We start from the raw sequence: 21706 nt of genomic DNA, 5'->3' as shown, positions 1-21706 counted from the left end.
GGTGGCATCAGTCGCACCACTTGTCACCACAGTTGTGCCAGGTTCATCAGTTGTCAGGGTTCCATCAGTTGTCCCACTTGTCACCACAGTTGTGCCTTGTTCATTAGTTGTAGGGGTGCCATTAGTTGTCCCACTTGTCACCACAGTTGTGCCTGGTTCATCAGTTGAGGGGGTGGCATCAGTTGTCCCACTTGTCACCACAGTTGTGCCTGGTTCATCAGTTGTGGGGGTGCCATCAGTTGCCCCACTTGTCACCACAGTTGTGCCAAGTTCATTAGTTGTTGGGGTTCCATCAGTTGTCCTACTTGTCACCACAGTTGTGCCAGGTTCATCAGTTATTGGGGTGCCATCAGTTGTCACACTTGTCACCACAGTTGTGCCTGGTTCATCAGTTGAGGGGGTGGCATCAGTTGCCCCACTTGTCACCACAGTTGTGCCAGGTTCATTGGTTGTTGGGGTTCCATCAGTTGCCCCACTTGTCACCACAGTTGTGCCAGGTTCATTAGTTGTCAGGGTTCCATCAGTTGTCCCACTTGTCACCACAGTTGTGCCTTGTTCATTAGTTGTAGGGGTGCCATTAGTTGTCCCACTTGTCACCACAGTTGTGCCAGGTTCATCAGTTGTGGGGGTGCCATCAGTTGCCCCACTTGTCACCACAGTTGTGCCAGGTTCATTAGTTGTTGGGGTTCCATTAGTTGTCCCACTTGTCACCACAGTTGTGCCAGGTTCATCAGTTATTGGGGTGCCATCAGTTGTCACACTTGTCACCACAGTTGTGCCAGATTCATGAGTTGTGAGGGTGACATCAGTCGCCACACTTGTCACCACAGTTGTGCCAGGTTCATTAGTTGTTGGGGTGGCATCAGTCACACCACTTGTTACCACAGTTGTGCCAGGTTCATTAGTTGTCAGGGTTCCATCAGTTGTCCCACTTGTCGCCACAGTTGTGCCAGGTTCATCAGTTATTGGGGTGCCATCAGTTGTCCCACTTGTCACCACAGTTGTGCCTGGGTCGTCAGTTGTTGGGGTTCCATCAGTTGCCCCACTTGTCACCACAGTTGTGCCAGGTTCATTAGTTGTCAGGGTTCCATCAGTTGTCCCACTTGTCACCACAGTTGTGCCTTGTTCATTAGTTGTAGGGGTGCCATTAGTTGTCCCACTTGTCACCACAGTTGTGCCAGGTTCATCAGTTATTGGGGTGCCATCAGTTGTCCCACTTGTCACCACAGTTGTGCCTGGTTCATTAGTTGAGGGAATGACATCAGTTGTCCCACTTGTCACCACAGTTGTGCCTGGTTCATCAGTTGTGGGGGTGGCATCAGTCGCACCACTTGTCACCACAGTTGTGCCAGGTTCATTAGTTGTCAGGGTTCCATCAGTTGTCCCACTTGTCACCACAGTTGTGCCAGATTCATCAGTTGTTGGGGTTCCATCAGTTGTCCCACTTGTCACCACAGTTGTGCCAGGTTCATCAGTTATTGGGGTGCCATCAGTTGTCACACTTGTCACCACAGTTGTGCCAGGTTCATTAGTTGTGAGGGTGACATCAGTCGCCACACTTGTCACCAAAGTTGTGCCAGGTTCATTAGTTATTGGGGTTCCATCAGTTGTCCCACTTGTCGCCACAGTTGTGCCAGGTTCATCAGTTGTGAGGGTGACATCAGTCGCTCCACTTGTCACCACAGTTGTGCCAGGTTCATTAGTTATTGGGGTTCCATCAGTTGTCCCACTTGTCGCCACAGTTGTGCCACGTTCATCAGTTGTGAGGGTGACATCAGTCGCTCCACCTGTCACCACAGTTGTGCCAGGTTCATTAGTTATTGGGGTTCCATCAGTTGTCCCACTTGTTGCCACAGTTGTGCCAGGTTCATCAGTTATTGGGGTGCCATCAGTTGTCCCACTTGTCACCACAGTTGTGCCTGGTTCGTCAGTTGTGGGGGTGGCATCAGTCACACCACTTGTCACCACAGTTGTGCCAGGTTCATTAGTTGTCAGGGTTCTATCAGTTTCCCCACTTGTCACCACAGTTGTGCCTGGTTCATCAGTTGTGGGGGTGGCATCAGTCACACCACTTGTCACCACAGTTGTGCCAGGTTCATTAGTTGTCAGGGTTCCATCACTTGTCCCACTTGTCACCACAGTTGTGCCTGGTTCATAAGTAGTCAGGGTGCCATCAGTTGACCCACTTGTCACCACAGTTGTGCCTGGTTCATCAGTTGTGGTGGGGGCATCAGTCGCCCCACTTGTCACCACAGTTGTGCCTGGTTCATCAGTTGAGGGGGTGGCATCAGTTGTCCCACTTGTCACCACAGTTGTGCCTGGTTCATCAGTTGTGGGGGTGGCATCAGTCGCACCACTTGTCACCACAGTTGTGCCTGGTTCATTAGTTGTCAGGGTTCCATCAGTTGTCCCACTTGTCACCACAGTTGTGCCTGGTTCATCAGTTGTGGGGGTGGCATCAGTCGCCCCACTTGTCACCACAGTTGTGCCAGATTCATCAGTTGTGAGGGTGACATCAGTCGCCACACTTGTCACCACAGTTGTGCCAGGTTCATTAGTTATTGGGGTTCCATCAGTTGTCCCACTTGCCGCCATAGTTGTGCCAGGTTCATCAGTTATTGGGGTGCCATCAGTTGTCCCACTTGTCACCACAGTTGTGCCTGGTTCATCAGTTGAGGGGGTGCCATCAGTTGTCCCACTTGTCACCACAGTTGTGCCTGGTTCATCAGTTGAGGGGGTGGCATCAGTTGTCCCACTTGTCACCACAGTTGTGCCTGGTTCATCAGTTGTGGGGGTGGCATCAGTCACACCACTTGTCACCACAGTTGTGCCAGGTTCATTAGTTGTCAGGGTTCCATCAGTTGTCCCACTTGTCACCACAGTTGTGCCTGGTTCATCAGTTGTGGGGGTGGCATCAGTCGCCCCACTTGTCACCACAGTTGTGCCAGGTTCATTAGTTGTTGGGGTTCCATCAGTTGTCCCACTTGTCACCACAGTTGTGCCAGATTCATCAGTTGTGAGGGTGACATCAGTCGCCACACTTGTCACCACAGTTGTGCCAGGTTCATCAGTTGTTGGGGTTCCATCAGTTGTCCCACTTGTCACCACAGTTGTGCCTTGTTCACCAGTTGTGACGGTGGCATCAGTTGTCCCACTTGTCATCACAGTTGTGCCAGGTTCATCAGTTGTGAGGGTGACATCAGTCGCCACACTTGTCACCACAGTTGTGCCAGGTTCATCAGTTATTGGGGTGCCATCAGTTGTCACACTTGTCACCACAGTTGTGCCAGGTTCATCAGTTGTGGGGGTGGCATCAGTCGCACCACTTGTCACCACAGTTGTGTCAGGTTCATTAGTTGTCAGGGTTCCATCAGTTGTCCCACTTGTCACCACAGTTGTGCCAGGTTCATCAGTTATTGGGGTGCCATCAGTTGTCACACTTGTCACCACAGTTGTGCCTGGTTCATCAGTTGAGGGGGTGGCATCAGTTGTCCCACTTGTCACCACAGTTGTGCCTGGTTCATCAGTTGTGGGGGTGGCATCAGTCACACCACTTGTCACCACAGTTGTGCCAGGTTCATTAGTTGTCAGGGTTCCATCAGTTGTCCCACTTGTCACCACAGTTGTGCCTGGTTCATCAGTTGTGGGGGTGGCATCAGTCGCCCCACTTGTCACCACAGTTGTGCCAGGTTCATTAGTTGTTGGGGTTCCATCAGTTGTCCCACTTGTCACCACAGTTGTGCCAGATTCATCAGTTGTTGGGGTTCCATCAGTTGTCCCACTTGTCACCACAGTTGTGCCTTGTTCACCAGTTGTGACGGTGGCATCAGTTGTCCCACTTGTCATCACAGTTGTGCCAGGTTCATCAGTTGTGAGGGTGACATCAGTCGCCACACTTGTCACCACAGTTGTGCCAGGTTCATCAGTTGAGGGGGTTCCATCAGTTGTCCCACTTGTTGCCACAGTTGTGCCAGGTTCATCAGTTGTGAGGGTGACATCAGTCGCTCCACTTGTCGCCACAGTTGTGCCAGGTTCATCAGTTATTGGGGTGCCATCAGTTGTCCCACTTGTCACCACAGTTGTGCCTGGTTCATTAGTTGAGGGGGTGGCATCAGTTGTCCCACTTGTCACCACAGTTGTGCCGGGTTCATCAGTTGTGGGGGTGGCATCAGTGGTCCCACTTGTCATCACAGTTGTGCCAGGTTCATCAGTTGTGAGGGTGACATCAGTCGCCACACTTGTCACCACAGTTGTGCCTGGTTCATTAGTTGTTGGGGTTCCATCAGTTGTCACACTTGTCACCACAGTTGTGCCAGGTTCATCAGTTATTGGGGTGCCATCAGTTGTCACACTTGTCACCACAGTTGTGCCTGGTTCATCAGTTATTGGGGTGCCATCAGTTGTCACACTTGTCACCACAGTTGTGCCAGGTTCATCAGTTGTGAGGGTGGCATCAGTCGCCCCACTTGTCACCACAGTTGTTGCTGGTTCATTAGTTGTTGGGGTTCCATCAGTTGTCCCATTTGTCACCACAGTTGTGCCAGGTTCATCAGTTATTGGGGTGCCATCAGTTGTCCCACTTGTCACCACAGTTGTGCCTTGTTCACCAGTTGTGACGGTGGCATCAGTGGTCCCACTTGTCATCACAGTTGTGCCAGGTTCATCAGTTGTGAGGGTGGCATCAGTCGCCCCACTTGTCACCACAGTTGTGCCAGATTCATCAGTTGTGAGGGTGACATCAGTCGCCACACTTGTCACCACAGTTGTGCCAGGTTCATTAGTTATTGGGGTTCCATCAGTTGTCCCACTTGCCGCCATAGTTGTGCCAGGTTCATCAGTTATTGGGGTGCCATCAGTTGTCCCACTTGTCACCACAGTTGTGCCTGGTTCATCAGTTGAGGGGGTGCCATCAGTTGTCCCACTTGTCACCACAGTTGTGCCTGGTTCATCAGTTGAGGGGGTGGCATCAGTTGTCCCACTTGTCACCACAGTTGTGCCAGGTTCATTAGTTGTTGGGGTTCCATCAGTTGTCCCACTTGTCACCACAGTTGTGCCAGATTCATCAGTTGTTGGGGTTCCATCAGTTGTCCCACTTGTCACCACAGTTGTGCCTTGTTCACCAGTTGTGACGGTGGCATCAGTTGTCCCACTTGTCATCACAGTTGTGCCAGGTTCATCAGTTGTGAGGGTGACATCAGTCGCCACACTTGTCACCACAGTTGTGCCAGGTTCATCAGTTGAGGGGGTTCCATCAGTTGTCCCACTTGTTGCCACAGTCGTGCCAGGTTCATCAGTTGTGAGGGTGACATCAGTCGCTCCACTTGTCACCACAGTTGTGCCAGGTTCATTAGTTATTGGGGTTCCATCAGTTGTCCCACTTGTCGCCACAGTTGTGCCAGGTTCATCAGTTATTGGGGTGCCATCAGTTGTCCCACTTGTCACCACAGTTGTGCCTGGTTCATTAGTTGAGGGGGTGGCATCAGTTGTCCCACTTGTCACCACAGTTGTGCCGGGTTCATCAGTTGTGGGGGTGGCATCAGTGGTCCCACTTGTCATCACAGTTGTGCCAGGTTCATCAGTTGTGAGGGTGACATCAGTCGCCACACTTGTCACCACAGTTGTGCCTGGTTCATTAGTTGTTGGGGTTCCATCAGTTGTCACACTTGTCACCACAGTTGTGCCAGGTTCATCAGTTATTGGGGTGCCATCAGTTGTCACACTTGTCACCACAGTTGTGCCTGGTTCATCAGTTATTGGGGTGCCATCAGTTGTCACACTTGTCACCACAGTTGTGCCAGGTTCATCAGTTGTGAGGGTGGCATCAGTCGCCCCACTTGTCTCCACAGTTGTTGCTGGTTCATTAGTTGTTGGGGTTCCATCAGTTGTCCCACTTGTCACCACAGTTGTGCCAGGTTCATCAGTTATTGGGGTGCCATCAGTTGTCCCACTTGTCACCACAGTTGTGCCTTGTTCACCAGTTGTGACGGTGGCATCAGTGGTCCCACTTGTCATCACAGTTGTGCCAGGTTCATCAGTTGTGAGGGTGGCATCAGTCGCCCCACTTGTCACCACAGTTGTGCCAGATTCATCAGTTGTGAGGGTGACATCAGTCGCCACACTTGTCACCACAGTTGTGCCAGGTTCATTAGTTATTGGGGTTCCATCAGTTGTCCCACTTGGCGCCATAGTTGTGCCAGGTTCATCAGTTATTGGGGTGCCATCAGTTGTCCCACTTGTCACCACAGTTGTGCCTGGTTCATCAGTTGAGGGGGTGCCATCAGTTGTCCCACTTGTCACCACAGTTGTGCCTGGTTCATCAGTTGAGGGGGTGGCATCAGTTGTCCCACTTGTCACCACAGTTGTGCCTGGTTCATCAGTTGTGGGGGTGGCATCAGTCACACCACTTGTCACCACAGTTGTGCCAGGTTCATTAGTTGTCAGGGTTCCATCAGTTGTCCCACTTGTCACCACAGTTGTGCCTGGTTCATCAGTTGTGGGGGTGGCATAAGTCGCCCCACTTGTCACCACAGTTGTGCCAGATTCATCAGTTGTGAGGGTGACATCAGTCGCCACACTTGTCACCACAGTTGTGCCAGGTTCATCAGTTGTTGGGGTTCCATCAGTTGTCCCACTTGTCACCACAGTTGTGCCTTGTTCACCAGTTGTGACGGTGGCATCAGTTGTCCCACTTGTCATCACAGTTGTGCCAGGTTCATCAGTTGTGAGGGTGACATCAGTCGCCACACTTGTCACCACAGTTGTGCCAGGTTCATCAGTTATTGGGGTGCCATCAGTTGTCCCACTTGTCACCACAGTTGTGCCTGGTTCATCAGTTGAGGGGGTGGCATCAGTTGTCCCACTTGTCACCACAGTTGTGCCTGGTTCATCAGTTGTGGGGGTGGCATCAGTCACACCACTTGTCACCACAGTTGTGCCAGGTTCATTAGTTGTCAGGGTTCCATCAGTTGTCCCACTTGTCACCACAGTTGTGCCTGGTTCATCAGTTGTGGGGGTGGCATCAGTCGCCCCACTTGTCACCACAGTTGTGCCAGGTTCATTAGTTGTTGGGGTTCCATCAGTTGTCCCACTTGTCACCACAGTTGTGCCAGATTCATCAGTTGTGAGGGTGACATCAGTCGCCACACTTGTCACCACAGTTGTGCCAGGTTCATCAGTTGTTGGGGTTCCATCAGTTGTCCCACTTGTCACCACAGTTGTGCCTTGTTCACCAGTTGTGACGGTGGCATCAGTTGTCCCACTTGTCATCACAGTTGTGCCAGGTTCATCAGTTGTGAGGGTGACATCAGTCGCCACACTTGTCACCACAGTTGTGCCAGGTTCATCAGTTATTGGGGTGCCATCAGTTGTCCCACTTGTCACCACAGTTGTGCCTGGTTCATCAGTTGAGGGGGTGGCATCAGTTGTCCCACTTGTCACCACAGTTGTGCCTGGTTCATCAGTTGTGGGGGTGGCATCAGTCACACCACTTGTCACCACAGTTGTGCCAGGTTCATTAGTTGTCAGGGTTCCATCAGTTGTCCCACTTGTCACCACAGTTGTGCCTGGTTCATCAGTTGTGGGGGTGGCATCAGTCGCCCCACTTGTCACCACAGTTGTGCCAGGTTCATTAGTTGTTGGGGTTCCATCAGTTGTCCCACTTGTCACCACAGTTGTGCCAGATTCATCAGTTGTGAGGGTGACATCAGTCGCCACACTTGTCACCACAGTTGTGCCAGGTTCATCAGTTGTTGGGGTTCCATCAGTTGTCCCACTTGTCACCACAGTTGTGCCTTGTTCACCAGTTGTGACGGTGGCATCAGTTGTCCCACTTGTCATCACAGTTGTGCCAGGTTCATCAGTTGTGAGGGTGACATCAGTCGCCACACTTGTCACCACAGTTGTGCCAGGTTCATCAGTTATTGGGGTGCCATCAGTTGTCACACTTGTCACCACAGTTGTGCCAGGTTCATCAGTTGTGGGGGTGGCATCAGTCGCACCACTTGTCACCACAGTTGTGTCAGGTTCATTAGTTGTCAGGGTTCCATCAGTTGTCCCACTTGTCACCACAGTTGTGCCAGGTTCATCAGTTATTGGGGTGCCATCAGTTGTCACACTTGTCACCACAGTTGTGCCTGGTTCATTAGTTGAGGGGGTGGCATCAGTTGTCCCACTTGTCACCACAGTTGTGCCTGGTTCATCAGTTGTGGGGGTGGCATCAGTCACACCACTTGTCACCACAGTTGTGCCAGGTTCATTAGTTGTCAGGGTTCCATCAGTTGTCCCACTTGTCACCACAGTTGTGCCTGGTTCATCAGTTGTGGGGGTGGCATCAGTCGCCCCACTTGTCACCACAGTTGTGCCAGGTTCATTAGTTGTTGGGGTTCCATCAGTTGTCCCACTTGTCACCACAGTTGTGCCAGATTCATCAGTTGTTGGGGTTCCATCAGTTGTCCCACTTGTCACCACAGTTGTGCCTTGTTCACCAGTTGTGACGGTGGCATCAGTTGTCCCACTTGTCATCACAGTTGTGCCAGGTTCATCAGTTGTGAGGGTGACATCAGTCGCCACACTTGTCACCACAGTTGTGCCAGGTTCATCAGTTGAGGGGGTTCCATCAGTTGTCCCACTTGTTGCCACAGTTGTGCCAGGTTCATCAGTTGTGAGGGTGACATCAGTCGCTCCACTTGTCACCACAGTTGTGCCAGGTTCATTAGTTATTGGGGTTCCATCAGTTGTCCCACTTGTCGCCACAGTTGTGCCAGGTTCATCAGTTATTGGGGTGCCATCAGTTGTCCCACTTGTCACCACAGTTGTGCCTGGTTCATTAGTTGAGGGGGTGGCATCAGTTGTCCCACTTGTCACCACAGTTGTGCCGGGTTCATCAGTTGTGGGGGTGGCATCAGTGGTCCCACTTGTCATCACAGATGTGCCAGGTTCATCAGTTGTGAGGGTGACATCAGTCGCCACACTTGTCACCACAGTTGTGCCTGGTTCATTAGTTGTTGGGGTTCCATCAGTTGTCACACTTGTCACCACAGTTGTGCCAGGTTCATCAGTTATTGGGGTGCCATCAGTTGTCACACTTGTCACCACAGTTGTGCCTGGTTCATCAGTTATTGGGGTGCCATCAGTTGTCACACTTGTCACCACAGTTATGCCAGGTTCATCAGTTGTGAGGGTGGCATCAGTCGCCCCACTTGTCACCACAGTTGTTGCTGGTTCATTAGTTGTTGGGGTTCCATCAGTTGTCCCACTTGTCACCACAGTTGTGCCAGGTTCATCAGTTATTGGGGTGCCATCAGTTGTCCCACTTGTCACCACAGTTGTGCCTTGTTCACCAGTTGTGACGGTGGCATCAGTGGTCCCACTTGTCATCACAGTTGTGCCAGGTTCATCAGTTGTGAGGGTGACATCAGTCGCCACACTTGTCACCACAGTTGTGCCAGGTTCATCAGTTATTGGGGTGCCATCAGTTGTCCCACTTGTCACCACAGTTGTGCCAGGTTCATCAGTTGTGAGGGTGGCATCAGTCGCCCCACTTGTCACCACAGTTGTGGCTGGTTCATTAGTTGTTGGGGTTCCATCAGTTTTCCCACTTGTCACCACAGTTGTGCCAGGTTCATCAGTTATTGGGGTGCCATCAGTTGTCACACTTGTCACCACAGTTGTGCCAGGTTCATCAGTTGTTGGGGTGGCATCAGTTGTCCCACATGTCACCACAGTTGTACCAGGTACATCAGTTGTTGGGGTGCCATCAGTTGTCCCACTTGTCACCACAGTTGTGCCTTGTTCATCAGTTATTGGGGTTCCATCAGTTGTCCCACTTGTCGCCACAGTTGTGCCAGGTTCATCAGTTATTGGGGTGACATCAGTTGTCCCACTTGTCACCACAGTTGTGCCAGGCTCATCAGTTGTTGGAGTGGCATCAGTTGTCCCACTTGTCACCACAGTTGTGCCAGGTTCATCAGTTGTTGGGGTTCCTTCAGGTTCATCAGTTATTGGGGTTCCATCAGTTGTCCCACTTGTCGCCACAGTTGTAGTCGGTTCATCAGTTGTGGTGGTGCCATCAGTTGTCCCACTCGTTACCACAGTTGTACTCGGTTCATCAGTTGTGGTGGTGCCATCAGTTGTCCCACTTGTCACCACAGTTGTGCCAGGTTCATCAGTTGTGGGGGTGGCATCAGTCACACCACTTGTCACCACAGTTGTGCCAGGTTCATCAGTTGTCAGGGTTCCATCAGTTGTCCCACTTGTCACCACAGTTGTGACTGGATCATTAGTTGTAGGGGTGCCATCAGTTGTCCCACTTGTCACCACAGTTGTGCCTGGTTCATCAGTTGAGGGGGTGGCATCAGTTGTCCCACTTGTCACCACAGTTGTGCCAGGTTCATCAGTTGTGGGGGTGGCATCAGTCGCCCCACTTGTCACCACAGTTGTGGCTGGTTCATTAGTTGTTGGGGTTCCATCAGTTGTCCCACTTGTCACCACAGTTGTGCCAGATTCATCAGTTATTGGGGTGCCATCAGTTGTCCCACTTGTCACCACAGTTGAGCCAGGTTCATCAGTTATTGGGGTGCCATCAGTTGTTCCACTTGTCACTGCAGTTGTACTCGGTTCATCAGTTGTGGTTGTGCCATCAGTTGTCCCACTTGTCACCACAGTTGTACTCGGTTCATCAGTTGTGGTTGTGCCATCAGTTGTCCCACTTGTCACCACAGTTGTACTGGGTTCATCAGTTGTTGGGGTGCCATCAGTTGTCCCACTCGTTACCACAGTTGTACTCGGTTCATCAGTTGTGGTTGTGCCATCAGTTGTCCCACTTGTCACCACAGTTGTAGTCGGTTCATCAGTTGTGGTGGTGCCATCAGTTGTCCCACTCGTTACCACAGTTGTACTCGGTTCATCAGTTGTGGTGGTGCCATCAGTTGTCCCACTTGTCACCACAGTTGTACTCGGTTCATCAGTTGTGGTGGGGGCATCAGTTGTCCCACTTGTCACTGCAGTTGTACTCGGTTCATCAGTTGTGGTTGTGCCATCAGTTGTCCCACTTGTCACCACAGTTGTACTGGGTTCATCAGTTGTTGGTGTGCCATCAGTTGTCCCACTCGTTACCACAGTTGTACTCGGTTCATCAGTTGTGGTGGTGCCATCAGTTGTCCCACTTGTCACCACAGTTGTACTCGGTTCATCAGTTGTGGTGGGGGCATCAGTTGTCCCACTTGTCACCGCAGTTGTACTCGGTTCATCAGTTGTGGTGGGGGCATCAGTTGTCCCGCTTGTCACTACAGTTGTACTCGGTTCATCAGTTGTGGTGGTGCCATCAGTTGTCCCACTTGTCACCGCAGTTGTACTCGGTTCATCAGTTGTGGTGGGGGCATCAGTTGTCTCACTTGTCACTGCAGTTGTACTTGGTTCATCAGTTGTGGTGGTGCCATCAGTTGTCCCACTCGTTTCCACAGTTGTACTCGGTTCATCAGTTGTGGTGGTGCCATCAGTTGTCCCACTTGTCACCACAGTTGTACTGGGTTCATCAGTTGTTGGGGTGCCATCAGTTGTCCCACTCGTTACCACAGTGGTTCTCGGTTCATCAGTTGTGGTTGTGCCATCAGTTGTCCCACTTGTCACCACAGTTGTACTGGGTTCATCAGTTGTTGGGGTGCCATCAGTTGTCCCACTCGTTACCACAGTTGTACTCGGTTCATCAGTTGTGGTTGTGCCATCAGTTGTCCCACTTGTCACCACAGTTGTAGTCGGTTCATCAGTTGTGGTGGTGCCATCAGTTGTCCCACTCGTTACCACAGTTGTACTCGGTTCATCAGTTGTGGTGGTGCCATCAGTTGTCCCACTTGTCACCACAGTTGTACTCGGTTCATCAGTTGTGGTGGGGGCATCAGTTGTCCCACTTGTCACTGCAGTTGTACTCGGTTCATCAGTTGTGGTTGTGCCATCAGTTGTCCCACTTGTCACCACAGTTGTACTGGGTTCATCAGTTGTTGGTGTGCCATCAGTTGTCCCACTCGTTACCACAGTTGTACTCGGTTCATCAGTTGTGGTGGTGCCATCAGTTGTCCCACTTGTCACCACAGTTGTACTCGGTTCATCAGTTGTGGTGGGGGCATCAGTTGTCCCACTTGTCACCGCAGTTGTACTCGGTTCATCAGTTGTGGTGGGGGCATCAGTTGTCCCGCTTGTCACTACAGTTGTACTCGGTTCATCAGTTGTGGTGGTGCCATCAGTTGTCCCACTTGTCACCGCAGTTGTACTCGGTTCATCAGTTGTGGTGGGGGCATCAGTTGTCTCACTTGTCACTGCAGTTGTACTTGGTTCATCAGTTGTGGTGGTGCCATCAGTTGTCCCACTCGTTTCCACAGTTGTACTCGGTTCATCAGTTGTGGTGGTGCCATCAGTTGTCCCACTTGTCACCACAGTTGTACTGGGTTCATCAGTTGTTGGGGTGCCATCAGTTGTCCCACTCGTTACCACAGTTGTACTCGGTTCATCAGTTGTGGTGGTGCCATCAGTTGTCCCACTTGTCACCACAGTTGTAATCGGTTCATCAGTTGTGGTGGGGGCATCAGTTGTCCCACTTGTCACTGCAGTTGTACTCGGTTCATCAGTTGTGGTGGGGGCATCCGTTGTCCCACTTGTCACCAAAGTAGTACTCGGTTCATCAGTTCTGGTTGTGCCATCAGTTGTCCCACTTGTCACTGCAGTTGTACTCGGTTCATCAGTTGTGTTTGTGCCATCAGTTGTCCCACTTGTCACCACAGTTGTACTGGGTTCATCAGTTGTTGGGGTGCCATCAGTTGTCCCACTCGTTACCACAGTTGTACTCGGTTCATCAGTTGTGGTTGTGCCATCAGTTGTCCCACTTGTCACCACAGTTGTAGTCGGTTCATCAGTTGTGGTGGTGCCATCAGTTGTCCCACTCGTTACCACAGTTGTACTCGGTTCATCAGTTGTGGTGGTGCCATCAGTTGTCCCACTTGTCACTACAGTTGTACTCGGTTCATCAGTTGTGTTTGTGCCATCAGTTGTCCCACTTGTCACCACAGTTGTACTGGGTTCATCAGTTGTTGGGGTGCCATCAGTTGTCCCACTCGTTACCACAGTTGTACTCGGTTCATCAGTTGTGGTTGTGCCATCAGTTGTCCCACTTGTCACCACAGTTGTACTCGGTTCATCAGTTGTGGTGGGGGCATCAGTTGTCCCACTTGTCACTGCAGTTGTACTCGGTTCATCAGTTGTGGTGGGGGCATCAGTTGTCCCACTTGTCACCGCAGTTGTACTCGGTTCATCAGTTGTGGTGGGGGCATCAGTTGTCCCACTTGTCACTGCAGTTGTACTCGGTTCATCAGTTGTGGTTGTGCCATCAGTTGTCCCACTTGTCACCACAGTTTTAGTCGGTTCATCAGTTGTGGTGGTGCCATCAGTTGTCCCACTCGTTACCACAGTTGTACTCGGTTCATCAGTTGTGGTGGTGCCATCAGTTGTCCCACTTGTCACCACAGTTGTACTCGGTTCATCAGTTGTGGTGGGGGCATCAGTTGTCCCACTTGTCACTGCAGTTGTACTCGGTTCATCAGTTGTGGTGGGGGCATCAGTTGTCCAACTTGTCACCACAGTTGTACCCGTTTCATCAGTTGTTGGGGTGCCATCAGTTGTCCCACTTGTCACCAAAGTTGTACTCGGTTCATCAGTTCTGGTGGTGCCATCAGTTGTCCCACTTGTCACTGCAGTTGTACTCGGTTCATCAGTTGTGGTTGTGCCATCAGTTGTCCCACTTGTCACCACAGTTGTACTGGGTTCATCAGTTGTTGGTGTGCCATCAGTTGTCCCACTCGTTACCACAGTTGTACTCGGTTCATCAGTTGTGGTGGTGCCATCAGTTGTCCCACTTGTCACCAAAGTTGTACTCGGTTCATCAGTTGTGGTGGGGGCATCAGTTGTCCCACTTGTCACTGCAGTTGTACTCGGTTCATCAGTTGTGGTGGTGCCATCAGTTGTCCCACTTGTCACTGCAGTTGTACTCGGTTCATCAGTTGTGGTGGTGCCATCAGTTGTCCCACTTGTCACCGCAGTTGTACTCGGTTCATCAGTTGTGGTTGTGCCATCAGTTGTCCCACTTGTCACCACAGTTGTACTGGGTTCATCAGTTGTTGGGGTGCCATCAGTTGTCCCACTCGTTACCACAGTTGTACTCGGTTCATCAGTTGTGGTGGTGCCATCAGTTGTCCCACTTGTCACCACAGTTGTAGTCGGTTCATCAGTTGTGGTGGTGCCATCAGTTGTCCCACTTGTCACCACAGTTGTACTGGGTTCATCAGTTGTTGGGGTGCCATCAGTTGTCCCACTCGTTACCACAGTTGTACTCGGTTCATCAGTTGTGGTGGTGCCATCAGTTGTCCCACTTGTCACCACAGTTGTAGTCGGTTCATCAGTTGTGGTGGTGCCATCAGTTGTCCCACTTGTCACCACAGTTGTACTGGGTTCATCAGTTGTTGGGGTGCCATCAGTTGTCCCACTCGTTACCACAGTTGTACTCGACTCATCAGTTGTGGTGGTGCCATCAGTTGTCCCACTTGTCACCACAGTTGTACTCGGTTCATCAGTTGTGGTGGGGGCATCAGTTGTCCCACTTGTCACTGCAGTTGTACTTGGTTCATCAGTTGTGGTGGGGGCATCAGTTGTCCCACTTGTCACCTCAGTTGTACTCGGTTCATCAGTTGTGGTGGGGGCATCAGATGTCCCGCTTGTCACCACAGTTGTACTCGGTTCATCAGTTGTGGTGGTGCCATCAGTTGTCCCACTTGTCACCGCAGTTGTACTCGGTTCATCAGTTGTGGTGGGGGCATCAGTTGTCTCACTTGTCACTGCAGTTGTACTCGGTTCATCAGTTGTGGTGGGGGCATCAGTTGTCCCACTTGTCACCACAGTTGTACTCTGTTCATCAGTCTTGGTGGTGCCATCAGTTGTCCCACTTGTCACCACAGTTGTACTGGGTTCATCAGTTGTTGGGGTGCCATCAGTTGTCCCACTCGTTACCACAGTTGTACTCGGTTCATCAGTTGTGGTGGTGCCATCAGTTGTCCCACTTGTCACCACAGTTGTACTCGGTTCATCAGTTGTGGTGGTGCCATCAGTTGTCCCACTTGTCACCGCAGTTGTACTCGGTTCATCAGTTGTGGTGGGGGCATCAGTTGTCCCACTTGTCACCACAGTTGTACTCGGTTCATCAGTTGTGGTGGGGGCATCAGTTGTCCCACTTGTCACCGCAGTTGTACTCGGTTCATCAGTTGTGGTGGGGGCATCAGTTGTCCCACTTGTCACCGCAGTTGTACTCGGTTCATCAGTTGTGGTGGGGGCATCAGTTGTCCCACTTGTCACTGCAGTTGTACTCGGTTCATCAGTTGTGGTGGGGGCATCAGTTGTCCCACTTGTCACTGCAGTTGTACTCGGTTCATCAGTTGTGGTGGGGGCATCAGTTGTCCCACTTGTCACTGCAGTTGTACTCGGTTCATCAGTTGTGGTGGTGCCATCAGTTGTCCCACTTGTCACCGCAGTTGTACTCGGTTCATCAGTTGTGGTTGTGCCATCAGTTGTCCCACTTGTCACCACAGTTGTAGTCGGTTCATCAGTTGTGGTGGTGCCATCAGTTGTCCCACTTGTCACCACAGTTGTACTGGGTTCATCAGTTGTTGGGGTGCTATCAGTTGTCCCACTCGTTACCACAGTTGTACTCGGTTCATCAGTTGTGGTGGTGCCATCAGTTGTCCCACTTGTCACCACAGTTGTAGTCGGTTCATCAGTTGTGGTGGTGCCATCAGTTGTCCCACTTGTCACCACAGTTGTACTGGGTTCATCAGTTGTTGGGGTGCCATCAGTTGTCCCACTCGTTACCACAGTTGTACTCGGTTCATCAGTTGTGGTCGTGCCATCAGTTGTCCCACTTGTCACCGCAGTTGTAGTCGGTTCATCAGTTGTGGTGGTGCCATCAGTTGTCCCACTTGTCACCACAGTTGTACTGGGTTCATCAGTTGTTGGGGTGCCATCAGTTGTCCCACTCGTTACCACAGTTGTACTCGATTCATCAGTTGTGGTGGTGCCATCAGTTGTCCCACTTGTCACCACAGTTGTACTCGGTTCATCAGTTGTGGTGGGGGCATCAGTTGTCCCACTTGTCACTGCAGTTGTACTTGGTTCATCAGTTGTGGTGGGGGCATCAGTTGTCCCACTTGTCACCTCAGTTGTACTCGGTTCATCAGTTGTGGTGGGGGCATCAGATGTCCCGCTTGTCACCACAGTTGTACTCGGTTCATCAGTTGTGGTGGTGCCATCAGTTGTCCCACTTGTCACCGCAGTTGTACTCGGTTCATCAGTTGTGGTGGGGGCATCAGTTGTCTCACTTGTCACTGCAGTTGTACTCGGTTCATCAGTTGTGGTGGGGGCATCAGTTGTCCAACTTGTCACCCCAGTTGTACTCAGTTCATCAGTTGTGGTGGGGGCATCAGTTGTCCCACTTGTCACCACAGTTGTACTCGGTCCATCAGGTGTTGTGGTGGGGGCATCAGTTGTCCCACTTGTCACTACAGTTGTACCCGGTTCATCAGTTGTTGGGGTGCCATCAGTTGTCCCACTTGTCACCAAAGTTGTACTCGGTTCATCAGTTGTGGTGGTGCCATCAGTTGTCCCACTTGTCACCAAAGTTGTACTTGGTTCATCAGTTGTGGTGGGGGCATCAGTTGTCCCACTTATCACCGCAGTTGTACTCGGTTCATCAGTTGTGGTGGGGGCATCAGTTGTCCCACTTGTCACCGCAGTTGTACTCGGTTCATCAGTCGTGGTGGGGGCATCAGTTGTCCCACTTGTCACTGCAGTTGTACTTGGTTCATCAGTTGTGGTGGGGGCATCAGTTGTCCCACTTGTCACCGCAGTTGTAATCGGTTCATCAGTTGTGGTTGTGCCATCAGTTGTCCCGCTTGTCACCGCAGTTGTACTCGGTTCATCAGTTGTGGTGGGGGCATCAGTTCTCCCACTTGTCACCACAGTTGTACTCGGTTCATCAGTTGTGGTGGGGGCATCAGTTGTCCCACTTGTCACCGCAGTTGTACTCGGTTCATCAGTTGTGGTGGGGGCATCAGTTGTCCCACTTGTCACTGCAGTTGTACTCGGTTCATCAGTTGTGGTGGGGGCATCAGTTGTCCCACTTGTCACTGCAGTTGTACTCGGTTCATCAGTTGTGGTGGGGGCATCAGTTGTCCCACTTGTCACCTCAGTTGTACTCGGTTCATCAGTCGTGGTTGTGCCATCAGTTGTCCCACTTGTCACCACAGTTGTAGTCGGTTCATCAGTTGTGGTGGTGCCATCAGTTGTCCCACTCGTTACCACTGTTGTACTCGGTTCATCAGTTGTGGTGGTGCCATCAGTTGTCCCACTTGTCACCGCAGTTGTACTCGGTTCATCAGTTGTGGTGGGGGCATCAGTTGTCCCACTTGTCACTGCAGTTGTACTCGGTTCATCAGTTGTGGTGGGGGCATCAGTTGTCCCACTTGTCACCGCAGTTGTACTCGGTTCATCAGTTGTGGTGGGGGCATCAGTTGTCCCACTTGTCACTGCAGTTGTACTCGGTTCATCAGTTGTGGATGGGGCATCAGTTGTCCCACTTGTAACTGCAGTTGTACTCGGTTCATCAGTTGTGGTGGTGCCATCAGTTGTCCCACTTGTCACTACAGTTGTACTCGGTTCATCAGTTGTGGTGGGGGCATCAGTTGTCCCACTTGTCACTGCAGTTGTACTCGGTTCATCAGTTGTGGTGGTGCCATCAGTTGTCCCACTTGTCACCGCAGTTGTACTCGGTTCATCAGTTGTGGTTGTGCCATCAGTTGTCCCACTTGTCACCACAGTTGTAGTCGGTTCATCAGTTGTGGTGGTGCCATCAGTTGTCCCACTCGTTACCACAGTTGTACTCGGTTCATCAGTTGTGGTGGTGCCATCAGTTGTCCCACTTGTCACCACAGTTGTACTCGTTTCATCAGTTGTGGTGGGGGCATCAGTTGTCCCACTTGTCACTGCAGTTGTACTCGGTTCATCAGTTGTGGTGGGGGCATCAGTTGTCCAATTTGTCACTGCAGTTGTAGTCGGTTCATCAGTTGTGGTGGGGGCATCAGTTGTCCCACTTGTCACCGCAGTTGTACTCGGTTCATCAGTTGTGGTGGTGCCATCAGTTGTCCCACTTGTCACCACAGTTGTACTCGGTTCATCAGTTGTGGTGGGGGCATCAGTTGTCCCGCTTGTCACTACAGTTGTACTCGGTTCATCAGTTGTGGTGGTGCCATCAGTTGTCCCACTTGTCACCGCAGTTGTACTCGGTTCATCAGTTGTGGTGGGGGCATCAGTTGTCTCACTTGTCACTGCAGTTGTACTTGGTTCATCAGTTGTGGTGGGGGCATCAGTTGTCCCGCTTGTCACCACAGTTGTACTCGGTTCATCAGTCGTGGTGGGGGCATCAGTTGTCCCACTTGTCACCACAGTTGTACTCGGTTCATCAGTCGTGGTGGTGCCATCAGTTGTCCCACTTGTCACTGCAGTTGTACTCGGTTCATCAGTTGTGGTGGTGCCATCAGTTGTCCCACTTGTCACTACAGTTGTACTCGGTTCATCAGTTGTGGTTGTGCCATCAGTTGTCCCACTTGTCACCACAGTTGTAGTCGGTTCATCAGTTGTGGTGGTGCCATCAGTTGTCCCACTTGTCACCACAGTTGTACTGGGTTCATCAGTTGTTGAGGTGCCATCAGTTGTCCCACTTGTAACTACAGTTGTACTTGGTTCATCAGTTGTGGTGGGGGCATCAGTTGTCCCACTTGTCACTACAGTTGTACTTGGTTCATCAGTTGTGGTGGGGGCATCAGTTGTCCCACTTGTCACTGCAGTTGTACTCGGTTCATCAGTTGTGGTGGGGGCATCAGTTGTCCCACTTGTCACCGCAGTTGTACTCGGTTCATCAGTTGTGGTGGGGGCATCAGTTGTCCCACTTGTCACCGCAGTTGTACTCAGTTTATCAGTTGTGGTGGGGGCATCAGTTGTCTCACTTGTCACTGCAGTTGTACTCGGTTCATCAGTTGTGGTGGTGCCATCAGTTGTCCCACTTGTCACTACAGTTGTACTCGGTTCATCAGTTGTGGTGGTGCCATCAGTTGTCCCACTTGTCACCACAGTTGTACTGGGTTCATCAGTTGTTGGGGTGCCATCAGTTGTCCCACTCGTTACCACAGTTGTACTCGTTTCATCAGTTGTGGTGGTGCCATCAGTTGTCCCACTTGTCACCACAGTTGTACTCGGTTCATCAGTTGTGGTGGGGGCATCAGTTGTCCCACTTGTCACCACAGTTGTACTCGGTTCATCAGTCGTGGTGGTGCCATCAGTTGTCCCACTTGTCACTGCAGTTGTACTTGGTTCATCAGTTGTGGTGGGGGCATCAGTTGTCCCACTTGTCACCACAGTTGTACTCGGTTCATCAGTCGTGGTGGTGCCATCAGTTGTCCCACTTGTCACCAAAGTTGTACTCGGTTCATCAGTTGTGGTGGTGCCATCAGTTGTCCCACTTGTCACTACAGTTGTACTCGGTTCATCAGTTGTGGTGGGGGCATCAGTTGTCCCACTTGTCACCACAGTTGTACTCGGTTCATCAGTCGTGGTGGTGCCATCAGTTGTCCCACTTGTCACCAAAGTTGTACTCGGTTCATCAGTTGTGGTGGTGCCATCAGTTGTCCCACTTGTCACTGCAGTTGTACTCGGTTCATCAGTTGTGGTGGGGGCATCAGTTGTCCCACTTGTCACCACAGTTGTACTCGGTTCATCAGTTGTGGTGGGGGCATCAGTTGTCCCACTTGTCACCACAGTTGTACTGGGTTCATCAGTTGTTGGGGTGCCATCAGTTGTCCCACTCGTTACCACAGTTGTACTCGGTTCATCAGTTGTGGTGTTGCCATCAGTTGTCCCACTTGTCACCACAGTTGTAGTCGGTTCATCAGTTGTGGTGGTGCCATCAGTTGTCCCACTTGTCACCACAGTTGTACTGGGTTCATCAGTTGTTGTGGTGCCATCAGTTGTCACACTTTTCACCACAGTTGTACTCGGTTCATCAGTTGTGGTGGTGCCATCAGTTGTCCCACTTGTCACTACAGTTGTACTCGGTTCATCAGTTGTGGTGGTGCCATCAGTTGTCCCACTTGTCACCACAGTTGTACTGGGTTCATCAGTTGTTGGGGTGCCATCAGTTGTCCCACTCGTTACCACAGTTGTACTCGTTTCATCAGTTGTGGTGGTGCCATCAGTTGTCCCACTTGTCACCACAGTTGTACTCGGTTCATCAGTTGTGGTGGGGGCATCAGTTGTCCCACTTGTCACCACAGTTGTACTCGGTTCATCAGTCGTGGTGGTGCCATCAGTTGTCCCACTTGTCACTGCAGTTGTACTTGGTTCATCAGTTGTGGTGGGGGCATCAGTTGTCCCACTTGTCACCACAGTTGTACTCGGTTCATCAGTCGTGGTGGTGCCATCAGTTGTCCCACTTGTCACTGCAGTTGTACTTGGTTCATCAGTTGTGGTGGGGGCATCAGTTGTCCCACTTGTCACCACAGTTGTACTCGGTTCATCAGTCGTGGTGGTGCCATCAGTTGTCCCACTTGTCACCAAAGTTGTACTCGGTTCATCAGTTGTGGTGGTGCCATCAGTTGTCCCACTTGTCACTACAGTTGTACTCGGTTCATCAGTTGTGGTGGGGGCATCAGTTGTCCCACTTGTCACCACAGTTGTACTCGGTTCATCAGTTGTGGTGGGGGCATCAGTTGTCCCACTTGTCACCACAGTTGTACTGGGTTCATCAGTTGTTGGGGTGCCATCAGTTGTCCCACTCGTTACCACAGTTGTACTCGGTTCATCAGTTGTGGTGTTGCCATCAGTTGTCCCACTTGTCACCACAGTTGTAGTCGGTTCATCAGTTGTGGTGGTGCCATCAGTTGTCCCACTTGTCACCACAGTTGTACTGGGTTCATCAGTTGTTGTGGTGCCATCAGTTGTCACACTTTTCACCACAGTTGTACTCGGTTCATCAGTTGTTGTGGTGCCATCAGTTGTGCCACTTGTCACCACAGTTGCACTCGGTTCATCAGTTGTGGGGGTGCCATTATTTGACTCTGTTTTAGAAAGAGAGAGAAAATGTTTTTGATCTGTACGAAAGATTTGAGTCAAGTGACTTGGTTCATTTCTTGTGATAAACTCCTCAAAAACACCCATTTTACATGATGTCAGAATTGCATACAGAAATAAAGACATTTAACCCACTGAAGACTAACAAACATTTAACTATACAGTAGGCAGTGACATTTTATGACCATGTTGGTAAGCCCCCCTAGCTGTAGTGCGGGCTACAGGTCGCCCCCCTAGCTGTAATGCGGGCTACAGGTCGCCCCCCTAGCTGTAGTACGGGCTAAAGGTCAGACGGCCAATTTCAATGTTGTGCAGGCACACTATTGTAGCCTCAGGTCACTATTTGGTAGAGTTCAAAGTTCATGAACTTCACTGATAACTGTACAAGAAATTTGATTAAGTGATTAAGTTGAAATTGGAACATATTTCATAGAGAACATGCAGTGGTGGATGGCCAATAGAGGGCGCTAGGGCGCTGCCCTCCCTAGTGGAGAGTGTG

General features: G+C 51.1%; 1 protein-coding gene across 1 annotated transcript; it reads right to left on the bottom strand.

Annotated features, from left to right (window-relative positions):
- Positions 1 to 222: 222 nt before the first annotated feature.
- On the bottom strand, positions 223 to 17976 carry LOC138601116 (uncharacterized; the record flags this gene model as incomplete). Its single annotated transcript, XM_069672697.1, has 13 exons — positions 223 to 291; positions 2401 to 2448; positions 3247 to 3477; positions 8095 to 8151; positions 9148 to 9367; positions 9412 to 9424; positions 9483 to 9766; positions 9946 to 9980; positions 10120 to 10325; positions 11512 to 11521; positions 13768 to 13818; positions 15649 to 15702; positions 17902 to 17976. Coding segments are annotated over 13 exons (1353 nt in total), but the record flags the coding sequence as incomplete, so codon positions are not given.
- Positions 17977 to 21706: the final 3730 nt, after the last annotated feature.

The sequence above is a fragment of the Semicossyphus pulcher genome, unplaced genomic scaffold, assembly GCF_022749685.1.
Source record: "Semicossyphus pulcher isolate SPU_LCO1_2020_fin unplaced genomic scaffold, fSemPul1.0.p SCAF_21, whole genome shotgun sequence".
In the NCBI taxonomy this organism is placed as follows: domain Eukaryota; kingdom Metazoa; phylum Chordata; class Actinopteri; order Labriformes; family Labridae; genus Semicossyphus; species Semicossyphus pulcher.
The sequence above is the reverse complement of the archived record's forward strand: the minus strand, read 5'-3'. Positions and strand labels throughout refer to the sequence as shown.